This window comes from Calonectris borealis, chromosome 7, assembly GCF_964195595.1.
Source record: "Calonectris borealis chromosome 7, bCalBor7.hap1.2, whole genome shotgun sequence".
NCBI classification, from domain to species: domain Eukaryota; kingdom Metazoa; phylum Chordata; class Aves; order Procellariiformes; family Procellariidae; genus Calonectris; species Calonectris borealis.
In genome coordinates, this window is record NC_134318.1 from 7,421,628 (window position 1) to 7,434,932 (window position 13,305).

Here is a 13,305-nt window from a genome sequence, read left to right on the forward strand (position 1 = left end):
AAAATGGCTCATAAAATGAAAATACTTTTATTAGCAATTATTTTCTTACTCCTCCCTTAAAAAGATGTTTTACTGACTTTTGTTCTACTGACTATAGGGTAAATTACAAACACATACAGAATCTAAAGACTAGTATTTAATAATCTATTAGAGTAACTCCTTGCTATTGTCAGAACATCTTTGACGAGGTTCTCAGCACGCTCAGATATGCTGCAAGACTAGTCTATTTCTAGCTTTAGAATCAGTAATTTTTTAATTCCTTGTCTCAAATTTCAAGCCATGTAATGGTTTTAAATGGGCCATATATGTAGCATTATACGCTGCATTATGAAGCAGGGCATTAACTTCGCTGTAAGTTGTATGGTACAGGCTCTCCTGGCCTAAATTTTTAGTCTTTACGTACTTCAGCATGACTTTGTTTTGGTTTGTATTGGGAAAACAACTTTATTTCTCAAAGCATTTACAAGAAGAAATGCATGAAAAATGCAGGAAAGAAAAATTAGACGACTAAGTGCAAAATAGAAGTATAAAATTTATTTAAAACCACCCACAAAGTTCTGTGTAATCAGGAATGATACAATTTGTAATAGTCTTTTTAAAAACTCATGACAAGATTTAAAATATATTTTCAATTACAGTATTCATTTAGCCTTATTCAGTTAGGACAATAAAAAAAAAAGAAAGTTTACGTTCTAAACAGATGAGACACACAAGAAAAATAGAACAGAACAGACAATTTCCACAACAACAATTTTTACATGTATGTTTCAATACTAGTATCAACATTTCAATGCATCTTGCTACATAAACATGAAATCATGTACAACAACTGCTTGCACCAAAAAACATAGCTTAATTAGATCTTTCAAGTAACATGCAGTCACAACTCACAAGTCTTCAAGTACTGCTGGTAAGGGTTCCCTTGTCTGCAAAGAAGATTTTAAGGTTCAGTTTCTCAGCTAGCGTAACTCTTCACAGCTCCACCAGCCTCATGAAGCTATGCTCAGTTAGACTAGGAAAGAATCAGGCCCCAAATGTTTTTTGAGAAAAGAAGTAATTTTTATGCTTTCTCCTGTAAATACTGTGACATAATGAAGTGCTTTTTCTTTCTGATTTTTTTCTCCCTGTACATCATCTTTTGTTTAAAAAAGTTAATTTTATGTTCCAGATCTAAATACAGTAGGTTGGTAACTGGAAATAATCCAAAGCCTCAAAGTTGACAAATAAATATCAAATGCATCCCAAAGAAAGAAAGAAAAAGAAAGAGAGAAAAGAAGAAAGAGAGAAGAAAGAAAATGCTGACTTTTTTTTTTTTGCTTTGGCATACTGTTAATCTTTTAATTTTGCAAGGCAGGAAAGAGTTCATTAGCCATAGCATTTCAGTACAGTGTGTCCTTACATATTAATGTTCTTTCTTATGACAGCAAATTCTGAACAGTATTTATGACCTGGTATAATATTGTCACATTATGAAGAGCTGTCTCTTCCAAACTGAAAAAATAATCATAGAAAAATTAATTGTTAAAGACTGAAATATCTGAATGTTTGTGTTGGTTAGAACTGGCTGCCTTTTAGTGGTATTGGGATATCACATTTGTTTTTCTTGCCTACAGTTATTTTTTCATTTTGAGGACAAGAGGACATGAAGTTCAGACACTGCCTTTTGAGTTGCATGGATTAGACTGGCATTCACAAAGTTAGCATGAAATCTGTTCTCATTAGGCTCTGCAGTATCACTGCAGTTTAGAAATTTAAGAATGAAAATCTATTTCCTTTTCCTCAAACTTTTTTTGAAAGAGAAGTTTGCATTGCGTTGCATTTCATAACTGCAATGTAGTGGGGCATGATGCTTACTTACATAAAGCTTCCATCGGCAGCAAGGGAAGCTCTGCGTGACTCAAGCACGCAGGGCAGTGCCAACAGTTTCACTGTCGAGTATCACCACAGTTAGGGCAGTCAGAAAATGTTGGCTTTTAGCTTTGTTTCTCAGAACTCACCCCGGTGTGACAACAACACACAACACTGCACACCCTGTTGGGTCTTAAGTCAGAAAAGAACGGAATTCAGTAGATTGTCACAACCCCATTTTATATGATCAAGTAAAAGGGATCAAGTTATGATAAAGAGAAGCAAGTATTAGGATTAAAAGAAACTACCAAAGCTTAGAAATAGTATTGTTGACAATTCTGTGAGATTTCTGGCCAGACCATTACCTAGAGGTACAAATCTTTTACCACATTCTCTTTGTAGACAATCTTGGGATAAGCACAGCCAATATAAGTGAATACTTAAAACCTGATAAAAACCAAGCCAGTTTCTCTTCAACCGGTATTTCTAAACTAAGAACAATCTGGATGTTACTGGCCAGTATGTGCACAATAGGGATATCATGAAATTGATTTCAGATGATTGTACAAATAAGTCATTTGGTAACAGTTTTGATTTATACTGCTGACCTTTTATACCATTATCAGTGTAATGGGATATTCTGAAGGATGTAAGCTAAATAGACATCCATTTAAGGCCCCTTTATTCTTTTAATGTGATGCAAAGGACAGTAGTATAAATGAGAATCAGGGCCTTCATTCTTAAGACGACTCTCAAACCCTAGACCCTTTTCCATTACAATATTATAATAAAAATACAGATATACATGTAAAATATTGACCAGGTCACAAAACTTTCCACAACAGTATTAAAATGTTCTGAGGCAACAACTGCAATACTGAACATCAAACTAGCAGTTCCCTTGCTCCATTGCAACAGCACTTCTTTGGAATACAGTTCATCTGCTGTAACTGGTAACTCTCTCTGTAGATTAACTGCCAAATCTGTCCTCCTTCTTACATATGTAGTTTTTTGAGGTCTACACCTGCGTCCACTGACTTTATGAGGAATGCTGGTAAGGTGTGCAAAGTGTTGAAAACAGCATTGTTAATCAGTCACACCAAACAGAGCGAGTCACCTTCACGTTAAGTTATTTAGCACCCCAGTCTTGCATTCACTGCAAGTATGCTGTTGGAAGATTCTAGCATTTTAATGTAAGTATGTGTGGAAAAATTACATATATAATGGTCCAGTAGAAGAAAAGAGAAAAAGATACTGGGAAGGACTGAGGATACAGCATCAAGAAGCATCTCATATCTTTTAAAACTGAAATTACGAGTATGTGGTTAAACACTGCAAACAACGTTGGGATGATGAACTGGGGAACTGGACTGAAAAAAGGATCCTAAAGTCTTTATGTCTCAGAAAGAGGAAAACAGCGATGCTGACATCCCTATACCCTTTAATAAAAGGCAGTAACTACTTAATTATTTTCTGCTCAAGCTCAATCAATTCCACTTGCTGCTACAGAGGAAGAACAAAAAAAAAAAAAATCCATTGTTCCACTCTCTTTTCCAAGCAGTCCTATGTTAAGGCATTTAACTTACGCAATACTTGGATTCCTCACAAGGACTATGACTGATCTCTGCACAGGGATACAATCAGAAGATGTAAAGAAATACTCCTGCTCTTGTAATTGTGCAGGGTCTGCAGCATCTGTTTTAGGTCAAGGTTTGAGCAGAGCTAGTAGCGTAACTCAAAAGAAAAGAGGGCATTCCACAGAGATGCTAGCAACAGAAGCAAAAATCTTGTACTCTGAAAAGAGATGACTTTCCCTTCTCGGGGTGAGCAGTTTTCTAGTCTTGCAGTGGCTCTTTTGTTTGTACTTGCAGATATAAGAGCAGAGTGTAACAATTACATCAAGAAATATGAAAATTAACTGGAAAATTCATTGTTCGATTTAAAAAGTAAGAAAACACTGATTGTGACAGATAACGAATTGTCCCTCTTTCTTGGAATGAAAAAAATATCCAACTGCAATATTCTAGGCTCCCTACGAGAGAACATGAAATAAAAAAACCCCTAGAACTGTCATATATAGAACAAAAGATGGCTGAAAGAAATCAATTTTGGAAGAGTCGTAAGGAGAATAAATTCTTACGATATTCCTGAGATGAAGGCTGGCTGATTTACATACAAAGCAGAGACAGTGTGCGTGGGGAATTCACGAGCAGGCTGACAGCTATATGGCTAATGCTGAGTACTGAAGCAGATCTGCAGGGGGATAGGAAGAACTTCTGGAGTAGTTACAAGCTTTTAAAGCATTCAGCAGCAGGTTATAATATGATCTAGTGCTGACCGTGACAACAGCTAACCACAGCAGACGATCTAGAGACCATGGAGTGAGAAAGGTGGCTGTAGTATTCGATGTCATCTGTACAGAGTAGAAAGCAATACCTACTAATCAACACTAGTCAAATTAAGTGTTCTTCAGGGAAACAACAGAGCATTATGTAGAATTAAGTCTTCATAATTTAGTCAAGTATGTAAATGACAGTATTAAACAGAAAGTTTTGCTCACTCCTCTGAAATAGCCAAAGATGTTTTTAAAAGGGAAGTAATAAAGTAAATACAAAATACATTTTCAACCACTCTTTAGAAGAAGCAGTCCCTATGTATACTGGTGCCTGATTAGATACTACTATTAGAAATCCTTGGTCTCTGAGAAAACTGCAAGTATAAAACTCTTTCCTTTATGTAATTATAATACTGCAGCAACATACTGGAGCAGCACGTAGACAACTTGTGAAAACTGTCTTAACTAAACATCAGATAATTCCAGAAGACGACTAAGCCCGTTTCTGTACTGTTCCACTAAGTAGCCACCTCCTCGGGATTTTTGACACTGGCCACTCTATTTAAGATAAAAGGAGAACACAAATGTGTCACAGACTAAATAAAAAAGCTTATGAATTTAAAGTTAGATGTACCAAAAAAAGTGTCAATATAAAGAAGTACCCTGTGCATCCCATCAGCTTTCTGCATTCTCCAACTTGATCGTGGGAAGGAGCAGCAGACTGGTGGTGACAGCAGTGCTCGCTACCTTGTTCGTCTACACATTAAAGGAAGGGTGACCAGATCTCTCCCTCCTCTTTGTTTTTTGTTTTGTTTTTTTCTTAAACCAGTACGCGCAGGCAGAGAACAAAGAAGAGGTTACTGTCTCCAGAGGAACTGGGGAAAAAGATTAATTTGTACATATATCCACAGCTGTGTGACACGACGACACATCTTTACTGGTTAGAAACAATGCTGTAACACAGACATTGCAGTGCAGTACTGTGGTGTCAGAATAATCAATGGCGACTTTCTTACAGTTTCATTTTACAGAAAGATATTCCCTCTACACTTCCTCCTGAAAGTCAGATCAACACCTGATAAAATTAAGAAGAAACCCAGAATTTCCAAATGTGATTGGATTGTTCCTCATCTCTAATTGTGTTACTTAAGATCAGATCATAGACAGCATCACGGGTCGCAGTTGGGCAGACATCTTTCACAGGAGGAATAAAACACAATTTTATGGCAGATATGTCACAAAGAGCCTAATCTGAATTTTAGCGACCACAATAGACCTGAAAGAGAGTTTGTTCAACACTGCCTGAGTGTAACTGCTGTTATGTATAAAAAGTGTGGAAGTGGACATGCAATTTAGTTTCACATACATCTGAGGGCACAGTTATTTCCTCCTGTTAACCTAGAAATTACAGGATTTCTGTGGAGAAGAAGAGAAAAATCATATATATATAAATGGATTACAAAGCTGATGACTGCTTGATAAAAGGAGCTAATTTCAACGTAAGAGAAATTTCATGGGAAGTGAAAGAGCAAGATTGACCTTGCATTATAAAAACATGAAGATGCAGTTTTGTTAGCATGCTTCCATAACATCTCTCTCTCATTGAACAACCTATGAGATAAGAAAAATCAAGAAAGCTCTCAAGAGCATAAGCCTGAAGGTGGTCTGAAATAGACCTGCCTGCGTGCCCGAAACTTGAGGTGAAGGTATTAAGTCTCTCTACAGACCTTGGATCAGTTTCTCATGCTACAAGCAATATAACCTCTGTGTTTAACCAGAAGTACAACAGTTACTCCAAATCTCTCTCCATCTGCCCTGGCAAAACCTACTAATTGTGGTAGGGTTGCAAGGGTCTGAGTCGGCACAAACTTTGGTCAACTATATCCATATCCATCCAGTTAAATATGAAAATTGCACGAAAGCTTGATGAATGAGCACATTGCAGTCAATGGGGCTGCAGCAACGTAAACAGGACCCAAATTTAACCCACCAAATTTTGCATAATACTGCAATGATATTAAAAAGGTCTTTAAGAAACCCCAAACAGTTGTATGTTACAAATAATCTTAAGTACTAAAAGAAGTTGTCATTCACCCATGCTTAACATAAAATGTTCCTTAAGATACTACAGTTCTTTCCTGTTCTAAGTATAGAGAAGCACTGTCATAGGTAAGATAAGGACTTTTAACAGCAGTTATTCCTAAGTAAAAGTTAGCTTAGAAAGTCCTTTAAAAAAAAAAAATCTGAATACAACTGTTACAGCTAGAAAGTCACAAGTATTTGTAAGTTCTTAAAAAGCTTTTTGGATCTTGTGACTAAATCTTTATAGAAATAATTATTTCTATTTTCTGTAATACAATAGCATGTTACAAATCAGTAAGCGCAGAGAAACTGCACCAGTAAAATTCACTATTTAATTGGGCACGACTGCAGTAACTCCAGCAGAGACTCAGTGGGTCAAACAGAACCGGCTCCTGCAGAAAGCACTACTCCTTCCCTCCGAGTGAAGGCGGAGTGGTGGTACTGGACCCAGTGGAGAACGGGTGAGAGACACTGCTTCTGGGAAGTCAGAGGTGTCCAACGTTGGATCACGACAGTTTTTGCTAGTGTACTGTGAAAAAGGATCAACAGACAACCACACCCCACCACCCACCCACCCCTGAATCCATTTTCTGGTTATTCACCCAGAGCATAGTGCTAGCTGTTGGAAACCAAATAAAATACACAGGTCTGACCTAGCCAGCTACCTTAATTTTAGATCCAGCTCCTGATCTGGCCATCCTAGAAGGACTTTGTTAAGGGGTGAGAGCAAATTACAAGTGGTTGTGTGGGCTGCAAAGGAAAGCAATAGACCCACATATTTGCAAATTTTAAGAGACAAATACTGTTATAAAATTATAACCTTACTCAAAACCACATAATTTGTGTACAAGACTGATAAATATTCTGAAATGTTAAAATAAATAGCACACAGTTGTAAAAAAAAAGTAAATAGTTGCATTTTCTATACCGCAGTACAGCAACAGAAAATACTAGCTTCTCAAATGACAACCTGCTATGTGCCACAGCAGGAAATAACAGTGGCCAGCTAACCTGCCTGTTAGGTACACGTGGAAAAAGTAGTTACGTGATAGACAGTCAAGGAAAGAGCACTGCGAATGATATGTTACTGTATGGATGATACATTTTTCTCATGTAAGTAATCTTAATGAAGTAGTAACTGTGAGTTTTAGCACCTATCAGTTAATAGCATTAACTATTATGTTAAGATATACTTTTCTCTGTTAAAATTGCCATTTCAGAAAAGGTAGACCTGGACTTCCTGAAAGTCTACTGGTGCAGTCACTGGAGCAGTGCCTTGCCAGGGGCTATGTTTGGAGGTATCCTTTCAGAGCCACCTTTCAGTTTCTCACTTCTTTGAGGGAAGCTGCTGGTTTTTCAATGGAACATTTTTATCTTGAGGTTTCCAATCATACATAAGTTAAACACGGGCATTTATAGGGGAAGATTCAAGTAAAAATGATCCACTTCAATGATCTGAACATTTTAAAAGGTAAAGAGATGGCTCTGTAACTTACTAATTTTGTATACAAAAATTGTGATTCACATGGGAACGCTGAATGATAGATGATTTTTTCAATTTGCATTATAGAAACTAAAGCTATCAGCACTATCAGTGAGACCAATAAACTAATCTTTTCCGTAAATGATCGATTGTGGTGTCGGACAAGGGTTTTCAGATAGCAAATACATGAATGGAACAGCTAGAGAACGTACAGTACTACTTACTGTATGGACAGCTGGAATTTTTACTAATCTTCGGCTCACCAAAAATATACAAGTTTTAAAATGGAAATCTAAGGCACACAAAATACCATAATGATTTGATGTATACTGTATATTACATAGTCAAGAAGCATAAAACTGCTGGTACAAAACGATGGCATAATATTGTTTTTGTTTTATTATTATTTACAATCCCTTCATATCCTCTATTTGAACTAATATTGACCTTTGAGCTAAAATTTGCAGCATACCCAGTTTTTACAAATTTTACTTAAAATAGGTAAGATACAAAGAATGGGTTCAATTCGGCCATCCTCTGCCATCAACATTTTTGTTAATTTCGACAGGAATCTGTAGAATTGAACCCAAGGTCGTTACATAGTGATTGCTACTTCAGACCTTGCTCCTGCAAACACTAGACGTGTATACATTTATACAGGAGAATAGTCTCATTGATCTACAGCCGCATTTAAGTATTTGTAGCACCAAGGTCCTAACTGGCACTATGTGTTAAAAATACCATTTATGTACTTTTCGTACCGAAACTGTAAATATAGATAGCGCTTACAGTTCAACTTTTCAAGGAAAAAGCACCTTGTCTAGGTTTTAAATAAAGCAGATCTAGATAGTTCATATTCCTCTGTTACAGCACCACTACATTATAATATTATCAAGTATATTATTAGTATATTTTCGCACTGGAAAACTCTGACCTCGTTACACCTACAGGTTACCCAGCCGGGGAGGACTCCGAGGCAGAATTAAGGTACAGCTTCGTCTCTGGGGCCTGATCCTGCAGCTCTCAGTCACGAGAGGAGTCCTGGCTTGAGCGGTCCTCCTGGCTCTGACTGGGCAGGTATGGCTACGCAGAGCTGTTCTCATGGAAGAAGTTGCAGGATGAGGTCGGTCCTTAGCTAACATTGTCATTTGGTAATTTGTTTAAATAAATAAGTTTAAAAAAGAAATACATAGGAGAGGAGAATCAGAAAGAAGAGTGGGATGCTACAGTATTTAAAAGCAATGGAGTGTCTGTTTTTCCTCTGGTTTAGCAAATACTCATTTCATGATATGTCACTTTTTCAACAGAAATGGAGGAACATAAATTTCATATGTTTGGAAGGAAGAATACAACCCTTTCTCTAAATGAAATGTATAAATCACTTAAAAAATTTACAAAACATTTTTGTAAAAAAAATGAACTTAGAAAGCTGGTGAATATTACAGGTGGGTTATTCTTAATGAAAAATTTGCTGTTAAATATTAGAAATTTCATACTTTTCCAACACTTCCTTTGTATTTTCCCCAAATTAATTTCTTTTTTTCCCAGAATAGAGTAAGGCAACTCTAGGGGGTATTTTTTTATCCCAAAACAATCCTACCCCTGAGGCATTAGGAACATTTGGTTGTCATGTTAACTTATAATGCTCCAAACGAATGAGACTTATGCACTTATTGCTCAAATCATAACAAATGCTGCCTTTAGAAAACCAAGTAATATTCGTAACTCCCAATAGCAACACACGTATTGACAAGATGTCTCCTAATTTCATGTTTGTACACTCTCTTGAAAATAATAAAATGTTTCTGTATTTTATAACTGTTGTTTATATGCAACATAAAATCTTCGATGAAAAAGGGCAGGTCTAAGAACAATCACATATGCTATTAAGCATACATACTGCAGCTGTAACAATATGGAACTCTACACAGCAAGAATAAAATGATTTCTTCTGTAGAGTATGCACAAACCTTAGACAATATGATCCTTATACTATACTATTTCAAGTTAATTTTAAAAATAGAAAGTGCTTTTAAAATATATATTTACAGCTTAAAAACAACTTCCAGCCATCATTACCAATAACTTCATTTCATACATAACGACAAATCTAGAGAAAAAAATTCATTGGTTTTCTAAAAGATTTATCTGTAATTTGGACTATATAGCAATGGTTGGAAGTTGTTAAAGCAATGGCACCATGAAGTAATAATTCAGCTTATTTATTTTTAACTGTTTGATGTGGTTAAGCACCAAGAGCTGTGTAGAGCTATTACTGTATAACTTGATTTAACACCATAAAATGTGAACCTGTTAAAATCCCTATAAATGATTTTTGTAGTAAACAGACTTGATTTAAAGCACCGAAATATAAATTTCTAAAGGTAATAAACTGAATGATTCAATCAAGGTTAATAACCTAAACAAAATCTTTTTTAGAATGTATTAAAACTATACAACTTTTTTTTTTTTTGCTTAAAATGTGCTTGAGCACCACCAAATGTTAAAGTCACAGTTTAAGAAGAAATCCCCCCCCTTTTTTTACCTCAGCCTTAAAATGGTTGAGATGAGCAAATAGTAAACGACACGAGACTTGTTCTTTAACAGCACCTTAAAGAAACACTGTGTAACACTGCACCAAGAGGAGGCATTTGATACTAAAACCTATGCCCAATGGTTGTAAGGCCCTGCAACTCGTGTAAGGGCATAAGAAGATACCGTTATTACGTTATCCTTAGTTACTGTTAATGCTCTGCGTGATGGAATTTGGTTGAACTCATTGTCTTCATAAAAAATATCTCTGTTTTCACTTGTTTGCTTTGTTTTCCTGCTGTTAGAGTTTAGTTCAGTATTCTCCGTTCCTAATCTTTCGGCTTCTTTTTCTTTTTCTTTCGCCCTCTCAGCCATCTTTGCTTCCCACATGGCTAATCCATGTTTTGGCTCATTTAAATTTTTGTGTTGGTAGAAAACTAAAGAAATTCTTGTGGGATGATTGCGGTTGGGTTTTTTAATAGGTGTGGTAGCATGGAGTTCACGTCTTGCACATTCAATTAAGATAGAACCGTGAGAAGGTGCCACAGCAACCCCGCCAATGTCATCATCCAAAAAATTGTGCTCGCTGTCTGACCACATTTCCTCAGCTTTTTCTTCAGAATCAGTCGGTTGTCCCAGTGCACTGTTTTGCTTTTCGTCAACACAGTCAAAATCACACATCTGCTCTCGATGGGAGGTGCCCTTTTCCATTGGGCATCCATGGGAACAGTCAGCTTCGTTTCCGACTGCATCCTTTGCCGGAGAGCTTAGCGGTACTGACAAATCACAAGAGCTGATCATCTGTGAAGAAGGAGAATTGTCTAACTGAAGCTGACAATTCTGTTTGTCTGGCTGATGATGTTCAAGTATAGTGGGCAGGGGGTCTTTATGGGCTGGGGGGCCTGGAGCAGTGACCTCTGGAAGAATCGGTGGCACACCATTCATCTTATCATTCAGCAAAATTCCAGTATAATCTTTGACCGACACATCAAAGTTCTTACAATTAACGTAAGGTGTCACGTGAGGTTGCTTACTACTGCATTCAAAATACCCGTAGGGAACTGAAAAATCTTGTTGAATATTAGTCACTGCTGTTATGCCAGGCTTATGTGCTAAAGATGAATAAGGATGTAAACTATCCACCTTAAAAGGGGAGGAAGCCGTGTACTGTTTCAATAAAGAGCAATTTTTAGTAGTGTTTGAAGTATGTTTCATGGCATAGAGGTGATCGGAAGTCTCCGTTTTTATTCCAGGTTTTAAAGCATCTGTTTTGTTCCCTAAAAAAAATGCACACCAAAGTGTAAGTACTTTTCCTCACTTAGTTAATAAGATATATCTTTTATAATATTTTCATACTTGCTTTCTGATATGGAAGATATACGTGATGACTACAGATTTTTCAAAATGGTTATTTTTAGCTTTTTAGGAATATCTCTATGACCGTAAGTACATATATAATAACCTTGCTGAATTAACGCCTTAACCTTTTCCAGTCAGACTGTCAGTATATAAAATAGAAAGGTGTTTCACAGAGGGATGAATAAAATAAATGGATAAAATGAAATAACCACTCAGTCCCGATTCACACAGCCCAATTCTACACAAGAGCTTCCCAGCAGCTGGCTGCTGGCCTTCAGCACTGCCCAGGCTAGCAGGAAGCACTATGTAGAAGTTTTTACATAATTGATGAAATTTAGTCTGTCTGAAATTAAGCCTGTGAAACAATAAAAATTCTTGGCTGCCTTAACCCCATATTATAATCAAAGGAGAAAGTGTGTTTATAGATCTTGCCCATCGCAGCAAAAAAGTTCCTGAATTACAATGATTCATGCATTAGCAAGTAACTACTCAGAAATTTTCTTTAAAAAAAAAAAGTATCTGGCAATATACTCCAGGTAAATCCATCCTTACAAAGCTGCATCATGTGATTTGGTTGTCTTCCGTCTAATTGCCACACATTAATTATTTCAGCCCTTTGTGGAGACATACTTATTCAATTTATGTCAGCTCCCTAATCAATTTCCAGTCATGGCAGCCTGCAGTCGTGCCTGTTTGTGGAACGGTCTCCTCAAATGACTCGTTTTCGTCATGCATAAGTTCAATCCAGTGTCCTCTGGAGTAATGGGAAGGAATTCCATGGACTTTGATGGGCTTTGCATCATGCCCTGAAATTGCTTTACATGTGTTTTGCTGGCAAACTGGCACCCCACAGAGAGCTCTCACATATTCTCATAAAAGACCGTCTCTGTCAGTGTTTCTCCTTTGTTCCATAAATACACAGAACGTTTAATTGCTTTACCGAATATAGAAGAACTATTCTTTCTTCTGTTCTGTCTTCTAATAATTTATAAAGTGATGGATTAAAAAGATTCTTTCAATAGGAATGCAAAAAAGGCAAAGTGGGGTAAATTACAGACCCAATAGTTAGTATGCAAATACTGAAGTTGTGGAGGGACATAAGGAAACCACATCAACTCTTCAAAAACCTTTTTTATGAAATCAAACTCAAAGCATTTAATTTAATTAAGAACACCCCCCAGACCAAGGCCTTCCTCCAAAAGATTTGAAACACAGCATTTGAGAATTGCACTTTCCATCATCTCTGAAGAGACCTACATTCTCTGAAAATAAGTTTTAACAACCCACAGCACTCTCAAAACGGCCGTGGCTCCAGCAAATTCCCCATGCCTTGCCAGAAGCTCCTTGCTCTGTGGGGCAAAGTAGCAGCGATTAAGAGAAGTTAATTCAAATATATGGGTAGAGGGAAATCAGTAATGGTTCAGGTAAGGTGGCACTGCTCCCCAGGAGTCTGGTGTGTCTCCACTGGGAACTGTTGGCTGAAGTACTACTCTGCTGTGGCCAGCTGGGAAACTGTCTCTAAGTTGGTGGTTCATCTCCTGCTCTATCCAATACAGACCGAGAAGAATTGCTGGTATTTATGGAGACAAAAAAAACCTTTCTGTCTGTAAAGTTTATTTGTCCAGAATAATGTGGCTAAATGACAGGACTATACAAGGAAGGATGT

General features: G+C 36.9%; 1 protein-coding gene across 3 annotated transcripts in view; it reads right to left on the bottom strand.

The window, feature by feature from the left end:
- Positions 1-512: 512 nt before the first annotated feature.
- TET1 (tet methylcytosine dioxygenase 1) overlaps positions 513-13,305 on the bottom strand; it is a 77,282-nt gene continuing 64,489 nt past the window's right edge. For all 3 annotated transcript variants that reach the window (XR_012674247.1, XM_075154207.1, XM_075154206.1), the window contains one exon: positions 513-11,557. Coding sequence is in view for 2 of the 3 variants with exons in the window: in XM_075154207.1 (XP_075010308.1) it covers positions 10,413-11,557 (1,145 nt within the window). In the remaining variant the exon portion in view is untranslated. The remainder of the gene's footprint in view (positions 11,558-13,305) is intronic.